At 31.5% G+C, this 14803-nt stretch overlaps 2 protein-coding genes across 2 annotated transcripts in view; one reads left to right on the forward strand and one right to left on the reverse strand.

Annotated features, from left to right (window-relative positions):
• LOC134712448 (alpha-mannosidase 2-like) overlaps window positions 1-6854 on the reverse strand; it is a 41714-nt gene extending 34860 nt beyond the window's left edge. Inside the window, exon 1 of the mRNA XM_063573986.1 lies at window positions 6619-6854. The gene's annotated coding sequence lies outside the window, so the exon portion shown is untranslated. The remainder of the gene's footprint in view (window positions 1-6618) is intronic.
• Window positions 6855-6948: 94 nt separating this feature from the next.
• Window positions 6949-14803, forward strand: part of LOC134712451 (ribosome quality control complex subunit NEMF-like) — a 31236-nt gene continuing 23381 nt past the window's right edge. The window contains exons 1-10 of the mRNA XM_063573987.1: window positions 6949-7107; window positions 9682-9750; window positions 10927-11029; window positions 11429-11554; window positions 11820-11965; window positions 12383-12450; window positions 12611-12700; window positions 13466-13539; window positions 14046-14110; window positions 14304-14379. Coding sequence (XP_063430057.1) covers window positions 7052-7107; window positions 9682-9750; window positions 10927-11029; window positions 11429-11554; window positions 11820-11965; window positions 12383-12450; window positions 12611-12700; window positions 13466-13539; window positions 14046-14110; window positions 14304-14379 — 873 coding nt within the window. The 5' untranslated portion in view covers window positions 6949-7051. The remainder of the gene's footprint in view (window positions 7108-9681; window positions 9751-10926; window positions 11030-11428; window positions 11555-11819; window positions 11966-12382; window positions 12451-12610; window positions 12701-13465; window positions 13540-14045; window positions 14111-14303; window positions 14380-14803) is intronic.

Raw genomic sequence — 14803 nt, forward strand, 5'->3', positions numbered from 1 at the left:
CTTTAGTTTTTGAGTTATAAGCCAAAAACTGCATTTTAACCCTATGTTCTATTTTTAGCCATGGTGGCCATCTTGGATGGTTTGCCGGGTCAAAAAACACAAACTTTAAACTAGATACATCAATGATGATTGTGGCCAAGTTTGGATTAATTTGGCCTGGTAGTTTCAGTGGAGAAGATTTTTGTAAAAGATCATGGATATTTACAAAAAATGGTTAAAAATTGACTATAAAGGGCAATAACTCCTAAAGGGGTCAACTGACCATCTTGGTCATGTCGACTTATTTGTAAATCTTACTTTGCTGAACATTCTTGCTGTTTACAGTTTATCTCCATCTATAATAATATTCAAGATAATAACCAAAAACAGTAAAATTTCCTTAAAATTACCAAGTTAGGGGCAGCAACCCAACAATGGGTTGTCTGATTCATCTGAAAATTTCAGGGCAAATAGATCTTGAGCTAATAAACAATTTTACCCAATGAGATTTCATCTTTATGCTTTAGTTTTTGAGTTATAAGTCAAAAACTGCATTTTACCCCTATGTTCTATTTTTAGCCATGGCAGCCATCTTGGATGGTTGGCCGGGTCAAAAAAACACAAACTTTAAACTAGATACATCAATGATGATTGTGGCCAAGTTTGGATTAATTTGGCCTGGTAGTTTCAGAGGAGAAGATTTTTGTAAAAGATCATGGATATTTACAAAAAATGGTTAAAAATTGACTATAAAGGGCAATAACTCCTAAAGGGGTCAACTGACCATTTTGGTCATGTTGACTTATTTGTAAATCTTACTTTGCTGAACATTATTGCTGTTTACAGTTTATCTCCATCTATAATAATATTCAAGATAATAACCAAAAACAGTAAAATTTCCTTAAAATTACCAATTTAGGGGCAGCAACCCAACAATGGGTTGTCTGATTCATCTGAAAATTTCAGGGCAAATAGATCTTGAGCTAATAAACAATTTTACCCAATGAGATTTGCTCTTAATGCTTTAGTATTTGAGTTATAAGTCAAAAACTGCATTTTACCCCTATGTTCTATTTTTAGCCATGGCGGCCATCTTGGATGGTTGGCCGGGTCAAAAAACACAAACTTTAAACTAGATACATCAATGATGATTGTGGCCAAGTTTGGATTAATTTGGCCTGGTAGTTTCAGAGGAGAAGATTTTTGTAAAAGTTAACGCCGGACGACAACTGACGCCGGACGCCAAGTGATGGGAAAAGCTCACTTGGCCCTTCGTGCCCGGTGAGCTAAACACAGACCAAAATACAAAAACTTAAAATTGAGCAATGAGCTGCAAAATTGAGGTCAAGGTCAAATAAAACATGTCAGACTGTCACTGACATGTACATCATAAAATTTATCATAAACCAAATGTAATTGATCTAATGCATGTAGTATTAGCTATAGAAAAACAACCTTAATCTACTGGGTTTTTTCTATGGTCGGGTTGTTGTCTCTTTGACACATTCACCATTTCTATTTTGCCTACTATGTCAAAGATTTTTGAAAAGCATGTCTGCAAACACCTATACCTATACCTATTAAAATATAAGCTCCTTCATGCAAGTCAGTCTGGATTTAGAAGCCACCATTCTTGTCATACTGCTTTACTAAAACTTATTGATCAGTGGTTGAAAGCAATTGATGATGGAGAAATTATAGGTATTATCTTCCTAGATTTTAAAAAAGCATTTGATCTGGTAGATCACATTATCCTTCTTCAAAAACTGTAGTGCTACAAAATTTCAAATTTATCATGTAACTGGTTTAAATCATATCTATCTCATAGATTCCAACAAGTGGAAAATATGACAATTAAGTCAAGGGCATTACAAATAAAAACTGGAGTACCTGAGGGCTCCATATTAGGCCCCCTTTTATTTTTATTGTTCATTAATGATTTGCCCCTTCATATAACCTCATCTCAAGCAGACCTCTATGCAGATGATACTACCATTCACTGCACAGGTCGTAGTCTCAATACCATCCAGGACAGCATTACAAATGATTTAGAAAGAATTGAAGAATGGTGCAAGGGAAATAAGATGTATATAAATCCAACAAAAACTACATCTATGGTTATTGTTTCTCGACAGAAACTAGCAAAAACAGACCATGTTCTTAATTTGAGTGTTGGTAACTCACACATTAGAGATGTGAAAAGCTCCTTGGGGTTTTTATTAATTAAAATCTTGATTGGACAGCCCAAATTGATACTGTTGTACAATTTGGGGAAACACCAGTGACCAAAATACAAATAGATTAGATAAACTTCAAAAACAAGCAGCTAGAATTATTCTTGAACTTCCTTATGATACCCCATCTAATACAATGTTTAAAAAGTTATCATGGCTTCGATTTACTGATCGTGTGATTTACCACAAGGCCTTATATGTTCATAGATGTTTATATGGATCTGTCCCAGAATATTTGTCTAACAAAATCTCCTATGTTACAAATAAAAATGGAATGCAACTTAGATCAAATACTACCCAATTACTTAATATACCAAAGGCAAGAACAAACACATTTAGAAGATCTTTTTCATATTCTGGCCCAACTTTATGGAATAAACTACCAGAAGCACTAAGACACATGTCAAACATAAATACTTTTAAAACAAACTGCTTTAAGTTTTTACTTGAAAATCCAGGAAATATTTAAATGAATATGTGCTAGCCTGTATTTATTCGTGATTGAATAAATACTGATATGATTCTGTAATTTATATATCAACTTTGATTTATGTTTTCTTATGTTTTTCTTTGTTATGAAGAAATTGTGTGAATTGCATTGTGAGTGGAGTGTGAGGGCCTCAAGGGAGAATAGTGTTTGTACTAATTGAGCATACCCTCTTGAAATAAAGATTATTATTATTATTATTATTATTTCTATTCTCAATTTTATTAAACACACACTTAAACCACTGAACCATGAAAATGAGGTTGAGGTCAGATACATGTAACAACTGCCTGTTGGACATGTACACTTTACAATCATTCCATACTTCAATTATAGTAGACCTATTTAAAGCTTATAATATCTGAGATATGGACTAGACCAAGAAAAACTTAACCTTGTTCACTGATCCATTAAATGAGGTCAAGGTCAGATAAAAAGTAAGTCCATCAAATTAGTTCAAGGTCAGAAGAAAAGTTATCCCATTACTCATAATAAGAGAGAAATTAAACATAATAAAAATATTAACTTTTTTTTCAAGTAGTCACGGAACCATGAAAATGAGGTCAAGAACATTTGACAGACTGAGACATAAACTTCATAACACGTGATATCTTTATAAAATGTAGAGAGTCTTATAACAACAACACTTTAGGGACTGCTGCAGAAATTTATTGATCGACATGTTTCGGTGCCTAGGGCACCATCATCAGGATAAAAACAATACATAAAATCATGTTGAAGTACAAAATCGGGTTGTTAAAATTTAAACGTCACAATGTTACAATGGTAAGTAACGTTATTAATAGCAACATACTGAAAGTGAAAGTTCATTGTAAGTGTGTAAATAAACTATAAAAAGAAATTAAAATAAAATAAAATAAAATGTTTTGGTTGTTTGTTAAAATTATTCTGCCAACATGTGTTTGTCCTCTTACATCGTGGAAAGAATAATACAATAAGTTGTCAGGCTGTGTATAGACTGTATAGGTTGTGTTGTCTGAATGTTCTGATAACTTTCTTCCCCAAAAAAGACTACATTTTATCAGCATTTATCTTTATAAAATGTATGAAGCATTCAGGTTTTCACCCCTAAAATATAAAGCTTAAAAGTAGTTACTATAGTTAACAGACCACCTCTGCACAATCACTATCCCCATGTCAAGCTATCTTCGACAGAAGTTGCACTCGACAAAAATCAGATCATATTAAAATATTACAACACACTGACATTGGCATGTCCTTCCTCAAAAATAAATAATAAAATTAAAAAAAGATCCAATTAGTGACCCACATTGCACACATTTTGTCTGTTCAAGCTCAGATAGAAAACATAGGCAAATCCAAGGGGGAAGGGGCTTTAGTAGGAAAAGTTTGGTTAATTATATAAGGGATCACTGAAGCATGACTGAAGCACACACACCCCTTTTAGGTAGCAATACACAGTTAGAAGTTAAGTTTCATATTATGGCCTCTGTGAATTTTTTAAATATGAAAGTTTTTGTACAATAAAATTTATTTTTAGATAATTGGAGAATAATATATAGCCTTCTTAGTGTGTTTATATGAACATTTAGATTGTTTTTAACATGTATTATAGGCCATTTCTATAATTGACAGTCCGTATTTTCTTATTTGTACCGTCCATAGGTCCATAAATTATTCTAGTGTTTATCCAATCTTATTAAAATAAGTTGAGAACTTATTTTGATAAGATTGGTGTTTATCAACAAAGATTTTTCGCTCGATCTTTTCAATTCAATTTGTTGGAAAAACAAGCAGAAATGCATATGATTTTTATTGGACCACTTGATAGATTAGTCCCCAGAAAAAAATTAAAATAGCCTTGCCAAACGTCATAATTATTTAAACTATTGAAAGATATAAACCTATGGATTCAGGAAAAGTATCACTGTAACTGATTGAAATTTTCCTTTAGACCAAATTTTGGAGACTTTTGTGACATGTTCACCCCCCTTTTATGCTATATTTTGTATCTAAGAAATGCAGATTGGGTTACACCCAAAAGGGATTATATTTCACCCTTATGACCATTAGAAATAAAATCTATGGAAGATTCTCTTTCTATAAGTATATACATGCATTACACACATACAAAGCCTTCTTTGTTAAACAGGAGGGGGAAGAGGGTGTTTAAAAATTGGCACTGGCTACGGTTACATGGAAATGTAACAATAATAAAATTATTATTGTTACATAGGAGACTAAATGCCGGAATGCAAAGGCGGATAAGGAACCGATTAATTACGAATGTAACAATAATTACTGAGGCTACGGTTACATGGCGTTATTGTTACATGAAAAACAGCAATCATTAAACTTAAATCTTGTATAGTTTTGTTGCCTTAATCTTGCATATGTACGAAATAATACTTGTAATAATTATAAATGATAAATATTATCGTTAACAAATTGTGTTTAAATTGTTTTTTCTAACGTATAAATGGTTTTGGGTGTTTTAAAGACACTACTTTTGATAAGTAGTGCCAAAGGCGAAAATATAGACCAATGGTTTGTTGTTGAGAACTCGGGCTGAGAAAAGTGTCCACTTTAAGTATTTAACTGTACACCTATTCGTATTACTGTCATTATTCAATGCACAATGGATGAAGAGATTCTTGTGACCAATTTTGTTGTGGGTGAAAAATTTAAAACTTGGGATTCGTTTGAAACAAAACTGAAACAATATCAAGACACAAATTTCATTCAGCTTTACAAACGCAGTTCTAAAACAATTGATTCATCTATAACAAAGTTTGCTAACTGTGAAGTAAAATACTGTGAACTTCGGTATACATGTATCCACGGAGGACGTAATTTCGTTTCAAAATCAGACGGAGCTCGTCCAAACCAAAGGTAAGTTATTTTAACCTATAAATGAATATCAATGTGTCAAAATATTCATTTCGTTTCATAATTCAAAGTTTGAATTGACACAGACCAAGTCTCCAACCCCTTTTTTGCCATCTTTCAACGACATATTTGCTACATCTACATCATTTAAATGCAGAATTACGCATGTAAGTTAAGTCATTCTATATGGTGATCATTAAAAACAGTTTTATATGTGAAATTAAAATCAAATGTTTGTTTTGTCACAAAAAGGGATATCGCAGAATGGAACTGTCAAGTATGAGATATGGACGTTCACAGTGCTGCAGTGGCGGATCCAGAGGGGGGGTTCCGGGGGTGCGCACCCCCCCTTTATTTTGGCCGATCAATGCATTTGAATCGGGACATATGTTTTGCATCCCCCTTTGCCCTGGGCTAGCACCCCCCCTTTCGAAAATTCCTGCATCCGCCACTGTGCTGCATCACTGGTGTGTGATGGCTGCTTGGATTGGTTTCACCAAAAATGTGTCGGACTCAGAAATGCTCCAAAAACCACTTAATGGATATGTAGAAAATGTCATTGCAACTAAATAATTAAAGAATTTATATTTAATAATTGTATGTATTGTAAATATAAAATAAATGTCTTTAATTTTTATTATCTAGTACATTTTAATAGACCCATCGTATATTGCTATTTTTCATGTAACAATAACGCTATGTAACCGTAGCCTCAGGTATTATTGTTACATTCGTAATTAATCGGTTCCTTACCCGACTTTGAATTCCGGCATTTAGTCTCCTATGTAACAATAATATTTTTATTATTGTTACATTTCCATGTAACCGTAGCCAGTGCCTTAAAAATTATGAGTGTCAATTTTAAGTTTTTTTCCTAACTGTGTATTGCTTTACCTTAGTTTAGTCAGCGGGCCACACTTATGAAAAGTTCTAGATCCCCCATAGTTAAGTATTAGGGGGAAAACAATTTTAAACATTAATTTTGGTTGAAACATAATCTTTTCTTTGTAAAGATTTAATTTCAACTAATTACAATCAAATATCTACCTATCAATTTCAGATGATTTTGAGCTGTATATTCCTAAACATCTCTCCAAAAAGTTCCTTTCTCTGCATTGACAAATAAACTGAACAATACAAAGTGTAACTTGTTTTTACTAGTACAAAGGAATTTTGCATTGTGTATTTGTTCTCTAAATTCGTTATATAAATGGTACAGCAATAATTGGCAGTATTAGGCATTTAAATGTCAAGTCAAAGTAATCCCAGTAATCCCAGTTTCCACTGAGAAAATTTGGCGCGAAATATGTGAAAATCGTATCTCCTACCTAGGAAACTTCAGCTCTCGGGTTTTTTCTTTCAATTGGATAGATCACGTCATTACGAAACGGATGTGTAATGTATTGAAAGAAACTTTCCCAGATTTTACTGATTGAATATACTTTTGTTTGATATTTGGTCATTCAACAATTAGAAAAAAATGAAGACTCGATTTAGTACAATAGATATTGCCGTTGTCATAAAGGAAATAAGAAAGTAAGATATCAGATTTTGTCATAATAAATTTGGTAAATAAATTTTAACTTATAATCATTATCAGAATTTATTGCGTATTTTACTATTTAAAGTATTTGAATCATTATTCCTGAAATTTATAAATAGTAGTGTATTCATAATACACTACAATGCATTCAAATGTCTTAATTTTTACTGAATATAATATATATATATATATCAGTATACAGCAGGTGTCATTTGTCTGACTGTTATCTACATATGTATCTTTTTAAAATAATCTTCTTGGTTCTTTTTTCTTTTTGAGGTGTATGTTCATTGTCTAGTGGTTAAGACCTGGCTGCAGTGCTAAATGATCTAGGTTTAATTCTCTGTTTGGATGCTGGAAATTTCAGTACATGTTTTTACTATGTTATTCAGGTTAACAATGTGTTACTGTTATTGTTTTCATGCCTCATTTATTGGCTCTTTTCTGGTCTGTGCATCCGTTCTTTCCTCTGTCTGTCCTGCTTCATGTTTAAGTTTTTGGTTGTGGTAGTTTTGATGAAGTTGAAGTCCAAATCAACTTCAAACTTATGACACATATTCCTTATGGTGTCATACCACCAATTAAAAGTCCCTATCTGTTCAACCAAATTTTACAATTTTCATAGCTTTCTAAATATTTTATCTTAAGTTTAACTTCATAGAAACCAGGTATATCCTGAATCACACATGTATCAGCTTTCTACATGCCAATTTTCAACAGGTGTTTAAAATCATATAAAAAAGAAAAGGTCTTCCGAAAAGAGGTACCGCTAAAAATAACCCCTGGTTTTCTGGAAATCTTAAATTAGTATACTATGGAGTGCATTAATCCTCAATTTTGAATGCAAACTCATAAACAAGTAAATTTTAGCTCAAAATGGTCTTAACATATTTCTCTTTCACCAAAAGTTTCATTTCTGCCAATTTGTTGGTTATTTTAAGTAAACAATGACATCAAATGCACTATTTTTTGTCTGAGTAGGCCTACTTTCACATACGTTCTAAATTTGTGGGAGTAATTGGTGGTATGACACCTAAAGAGACAAAAAAGTTGATTAGAAATCTTTTATTTTGCTTTCTTCTTAATCCTTAGTCAATTTGTACTTAAGAACAGCCTATCTGAGCATTATGTGACTTATATTAAAAATTTCACAGCTCAATTTAAACTGACTGTAATGCATGACTTTGGTAGAAAATAGTTGAAAATTTCATTTTGGGCTACAGGTACATAAACTTTCAATATCAAGATCAGTTTTTGCTGATTTTTCCTTGTTTGTACTACTTCTTTAAAGACTTTCCACAATTTTTGCAATGAATTGAGTAAAAAATCCAAGGTATTGAAGTATCTAGGAATATTGACCCCCCTTTTTTTCATCTGGTGTCAGTAAAGTACTACAAATTGATCAAAAGTGCAGTCATGGTCATTTAACTGTGTTTATTTACATCAGATAATCAAATTTAAGATATAAAAATTTCATTTGGAATAAAAGATGGTTCTTTTGTGAGTTTCTGCAGTGTTTACATTAGGCTATGCTATCTGCCAAGTACATAGTATGACGCAATGATATAAGGGGTAAAAATCAAATAATTTCATTAAATCTGCATGAAAAAAAATGTTTGGGAGTAGTAAACAACCTATGTTTCAATGTTCAACACCACAGAATGACTTTCTGTGCATTTATAACATAATTTAGGACATTTTTTATATAAAAGCATATTGTCAGGATGGGAAAAGCTAAAAATAGCACAAACTCAAGTTTTAGGCTCTAAATTTGCAATATGTGACATTTTGCCACCAAAAAGATTGAAATGTGGCTACTATTATCTCAAATGATCAGTTGAGACAAAAAAAAAACAATTATTTTCTGATTTTGATGTTTCACCGCATTTTTCTTAAAGGTGTCATACCACCAATTAAAAGTCCCTATCTGTTCAACCAAATTTTACAATTTTCATAGCTTTCTAAATATTTTATCTTAAGTTTAACTTCATAGAAACCAGGTATATCCTGAATCACACATGTATCAGCTTTCTACATGCCAATTTTCAACAGGTGTTTAAAATCATATAAAAAAGAAAAGGTCTTCCGAAAAGAGGTACCGCTAAAAATAACCCCTGGTTTTCTGGAAATCTTAAATTAGTATACTATGGAGTGCATTAATCCTCAATTTTGAATGCAAACTCATAAACAAGTAAATTTTAGCTCAAAATGGTCTTAACATATTTCTCTTTCACCAAAAGTTTCATTTCTGCCAATTTGTTGGTTAGTTTAAGTAAACAATGACATTAAATGCACTATTTTTTGTCCGAGTAGGCCTACTTTCACATACGTTCTAAATTTGTGGGAGTAATTGGTGGTATGACACCTAAAGATATGGTCTTTCTAATTTTCTGTCAAATGCCAAATTAGAGCTCTTACCCCATTTTCAGGGTCCACTGAACATTAAAAATGATAGTGCAGATGGGGAATCTGTGTACTGGGGACACATTATTGTTATTTTAGGTATTGCAGGATGCGAGTTAACAATGTGTATGATATAGCTGACAGAGTTACTGTTTTTATTGTAGGTACTGTGGGATGCGAGTTAACAATGTGTATGATATAGATAGCAAGACATACCTTCTTAAGTTGCAGAGGTTAGTATAATAGAAACAACACTCATGAGAAAATGTTATCATTGAAGTAAACAACTTTTAAATGGAAAAGAGGAATGTGTCAAAAAGAACACCCAAACCAAAGAACAGCCAGAGGCCACAAATGGGTTTTCAACACAGCGAGAAAATCCAGCACCCATGCTTAAAAACAAAATATGTACTACATGTTGTTTATCAAAAATGTTTGCCAAACTAAAAACATGTAAATGAACCAAAATTTAAAAAAAATTGAATACAATACTAACACTACAGAAAATGTAAAAGATAGTGTCCTGTGGTCAAGTTCATTAATATAATGTTTAATAAATTAATCTTTATAAGACACAACAAAAAATGCCATTTCTTCATATAGAATGCAAGTATTTTGAATAAATGGCACCATCTATATAAATGAAACCTGTTTAAACAGTATAGTACATTTCAGAATGTAATAAGTTCTATGTCATTGAATGCCTTTGTAAAAACAGTTTCATATATCATTTCAATGATCATACTTCATAGTAAGGGGAGGGGCCTCCAACAGATGCCTAGTGGTCTTAGAAGTTGAACTACTGTATCACTAGGCTGCAAGGGTTCGAACAAGTTTGGGTCCAAGGTCTAGGACCTGTCTTTTCTAGAAGAGGCCCTTTTATCTTTAAATTTATAACAAAAGTCAAGCAACCTTCCATTCTTTACACTGATGATTTATACACCACCATTGATTTCTGATGGAGGACCTTTCTCTTGAAATTTCAAATGGTCCTGTTCCTTTCATAATTCAAAACAAATTTGAACCCCTTGGCTGTTGACACTAAGGTTGTGAGTTTGGAAAACCAAATGTGCAGGTCAGTTGTTCTCCAATCTTACATGTAGTTAACTAGGATTGTCAGTTTTTTAAATGAAGTTTGGTGGTTCCCTCTGAGCATTCTGGTTTCTTCCACCATTAAAAACTGAAGACGAAATAGCAGCAGGTACTGACAATGGTGTTAAACACCAATCAATCAATCAATTCATCAATTAATATTCCAATAATCCAATAATCAATTCTAAAAATTATTGTGAACTAACAATCCAGTTATCAATTGTAAAAGTAATTGTGAACTGATATTCTTATGATAACCAAACAAAGCATTTCAGCACTTTGAACCTAGTTTTAAATGATTTTTTCTTAATTTTCAGGCCAGATGAGAAAGCCATGATTTTGATGGAATCTGGAAATAAAATCCACACTACAGGTTTTGATTGGCCAAAAAATATGGCACCTTCTGGATTTTCTATGAAGGTATAAATACTTTCAGGTTGGCCTTGTCTGCATAGATGTACATGTATGATGAAATACATTAATAATACTGTAAATTCAAAAAATATTGTGAGGTTTTGATTAATGTGAATCAGTGAGTATCTCAATAATAAGGAAGCACATTATCATTGTGTGCAGATTTTCCTAAACTCACAATAAGTCATCTCACATTTTTGTCTAGTCTTTAAAAATCACAGAATAAATGCACAGAATAATATCTGAATTTTCAGTAAAATCGTATTTGTAAAAAGGACAAACAATTGTTTTCTTATATTAAAGCAAACATTTAACTTGTATTTTTTTTATCTTAATTACATAGAATATTTGCTTAACATAAGATTATGTTGTTTTAAAGACTTATGGCAGTTTTTAATTTTCTAGATGAGAAAGCACATTAAGGGGAGAAGACTGGAGTCGATTGAACAGCTAGGTGTTGATAGAATTATAGATCTACAGTTTGGATCAGCAGAAGCTGCATATCACATCATTTTAGAATTATATGACAGAGTATGTAGTTTGAATTAGCTTGTCACTAATACATAGCTTATAGTAGAAATAAATGGGAAGGATGTCAAATTGACCTCCATGTTGAAATCAAAATGGGTATAAAGAAAGAAAGCTAAAAAAGTCAAGCCATTGAAAGATGATTATACTTTGGTGTCACATAAGTAGAAAAGAGAAGATTTTTTATATTATTTTTGAACTTATATCAATGATGTATTGCCATTGCCAATAGTCTGTTTGAGTTTCATGTTGTAATTTTTTGCCTTAGGGAAATATAGTGTTAACAGACTTTGAATACACTATATTGAACATTCTCAGACCTAGAACTGATAAATGCCAGGATGTTAGATTTGCTGTCAAGGAAACATATCCAATAGATGCAGCAAAGCAACATGTAGTACCAACTGAAGAATCGTAAGTTTCAGAAGTTACACTGTATATGCTGTCAAAATCATTTTCAGTTTCTTTTTCATTGTTTCAGCTAAGTTAGTTTACAAGTATCAATGTTTTTTTCACTGAAGAATAAACATATTTACACTTGTATGCAAATTTGTCTGTCATTTCTTAAAACCATGAAGGTTTCTGCAAAATATATTGCTTCGTGTAGTTGTTTGACATAGTGATTAAAAAGCAGTTGTTGCATGACATCCAAAGGTTATCTTGAGACAGATAAAGGGTCATTCATAGGTTTAATACCTAATTGATTATATACAACTATTTGTTGAAAGTAAACAATATCAAGCCTGTAACAGTCCAGACCTTTTTGTTCAAATTTAGAAATGCTATAATAATATTCATGTAATAATTATTTTTATTTTTTTTTATTTTTAGCTTAAGAGGAATTTTACTCTCTGCAAAGCCAGGTGATCAGTTGAGAAAAATCCTTATTTCTCATTTAGGTGAGTATGGAAACATCTAATTCATATTAAAAGTCCAATGATGAAATCATGAGTTTGACTCAAATGTATGAACATTTAGAGAGTATTTTCTTGTGTTATTAATTTCATAGTTACAATAAGTATAACGAGGTGAAATAGTATAATTTACTTTCTTTGACAGATTATGGTCCTGGTTTAATAGATCACAGTTTGTCGACAGCAGGGTTTCCTGATAATTGTAAAATAGATAAAGGCTTTGAAATTGATAAAGGTTTGTTTACATCTTCATTATAGTCTAATCTATTGATTTATGTGCCAATGAGTTCTACAGAATCTTGAAAAACAATTTTCATTCTGACTGGGTAAGAAGTATTTCAATTTCTATCATTTAAATGTTTTTGTCTAGTCTTCTAAATATTTTATTAAAGGCAAGATGTAAATGTGTTAATCCAACTGTGGGGTAAACTATCAACTAAAAAGATCCATACTATAGAATGGAGAATGGCTGCCATATGATCTAAATTTTCCACTTGTTAATATTTTTTGTTCCTGTTGTTTTATAATTACTGAATAAAACACTTGGTTCATCAATAAACATTAAGTTTTCATGTTGAGGTTGGTTTCACAGATACCATTAGGAAAAGGTGACCTATACTTGGTTCATACAATCACTTTACTTGTACATGTCTGTCTGAAGGGTTCAATCGACCATGACCTAATTTATATTCTTTCATCAATGTCAAGTCTTCATGTTTGTGTCTGTTTCTCATTTACTAAAAGTTGTAAGAAAAACTTATTTATTCTTTAAAATTACTGGTATTGTAAGCAGCTGACCTTAACCTCATTTTATGGTGGATATATATATGATCCTCAAATTTTGTATGAAACTGATTTCACATACATTAGACATATACAGTCAGAATTGATAAAACAGGCAAGACATTTCAAGGTGTGCACTATAGTGTTAATTTTGTACCTTTACATGTATTGAGTTTAAAAGACTATGTTCATGTGAATAATCATGTGATTATTGTAGATTTTACAAAGTTACTAATTGCCATAGAGGAAGCAGAAGAAAATTTTAAACTCTTACAAGAAAATGAGAGCAAGGTAAAACCTTTATACACTTGAAATTGATATACCTGTACCTGTCCTGAAACAAATCATGTGTGGAGAGAATATTTGTCTTTTCATTATCAATTTATCAGATTAAAAGGTTGTTTTAGGTAAATTCAAGGGACTAAATAACTTTTTGGGGTAAAAAATTGTGCGATGTTACAATATCTATTATTATAATTTCCTCATTTTCATTAATCTTTTAGAAAAATTATTTCTGGCATAAACTTTTGGTTGAACGTGAATTCCAATATTTCCACAACAGTTATATAGCTTTCCAAAATAGTTTTGTCAGTCATATTACGAACAGTATTTTAGGCAAATGCCAAGTTCAAATGGTTAGACAGAGATGCAAGGTGAAGAATGTTTAGGAGAATTAAAAGAAATGATAGCAATTTAAAAAAAAAATATAAACAAAATTGAAATATATACATAATAATGAATATATTCTGAATCCTTACATTTTTGTACAAGTGTTGGATGTATTTGAAATATTACAGGGCTACATCATTCAGAAAAAAGAGAAAAGACCAGCTGGATCAGAAAATAAAGAAGATCTACTGACGTAAGAAATAAACCATTATGTTATAAATCTAATTGGCTGTAAATAAGATATTATTCTCATTTATTGTATTGGTTTGAAATAGCTCTATGTTTAAGCTAATTATAAATGTTTAGACTTTGTTTTTCCAAAGAAAAACTGACACATTAGGTATAAGTCACAATATTTTTATACTAATTAGTTATACTTTTGATAGGTATGATGAATTTCACCCGAGGTTATTCAAACAGCATGCGGAGAAGCCATTCCAGGAGTATGATTCTTTTAATCAGGTATTTCATATTAGTACATCTTTGCATTACACTGTCTCTCTTTATAAATTTAACAACATAATTGTCTTATGTATAAGTATTAAAATATGATTATTCTATCTGTATCAGTATGACTTTTGTAATTTCTTTGTTAATAAGAAGCCACAGTAGTGAGATTTACATGTGCTGTAGTCAGCAGCTGCTTCAACAATGTGTAAAGTTTGTAATCAGTTCACACAAATAATGACCGTAATTTACTGTAATTTACTTCAGTGAACCCAACCTGGCTATACTTAAGTCGAAAAATGAAAATGAAGTCTCATGCAACCCTTATTTCTATGTTGGTAATTTATATATTAGTCCGATGATAACTAGGTACCTTCTGTATAAATTCTTAATGCTAGATTGGTTATCAATAATTGCAGGTATGTCCATATAGTAGGAA

The sequence above is a fragment of the Mytilus trossulus genome, chromosome 3, assembly GCF_036588685.1.
Source record: "Mytilus trossulus isolate FHL-02 chromosome 3, PNRI_Mtr1.1.1.hap1, whole genome shotgun sequence".
In the NCBI taxonomy this organism is placed as follows: domain Eukaryota; kingdom Metazoa; phylum Mollusca; class Bivalvia; order Mytilida; family Mytilidae; genus Mytilus; species Mytilus trossulus.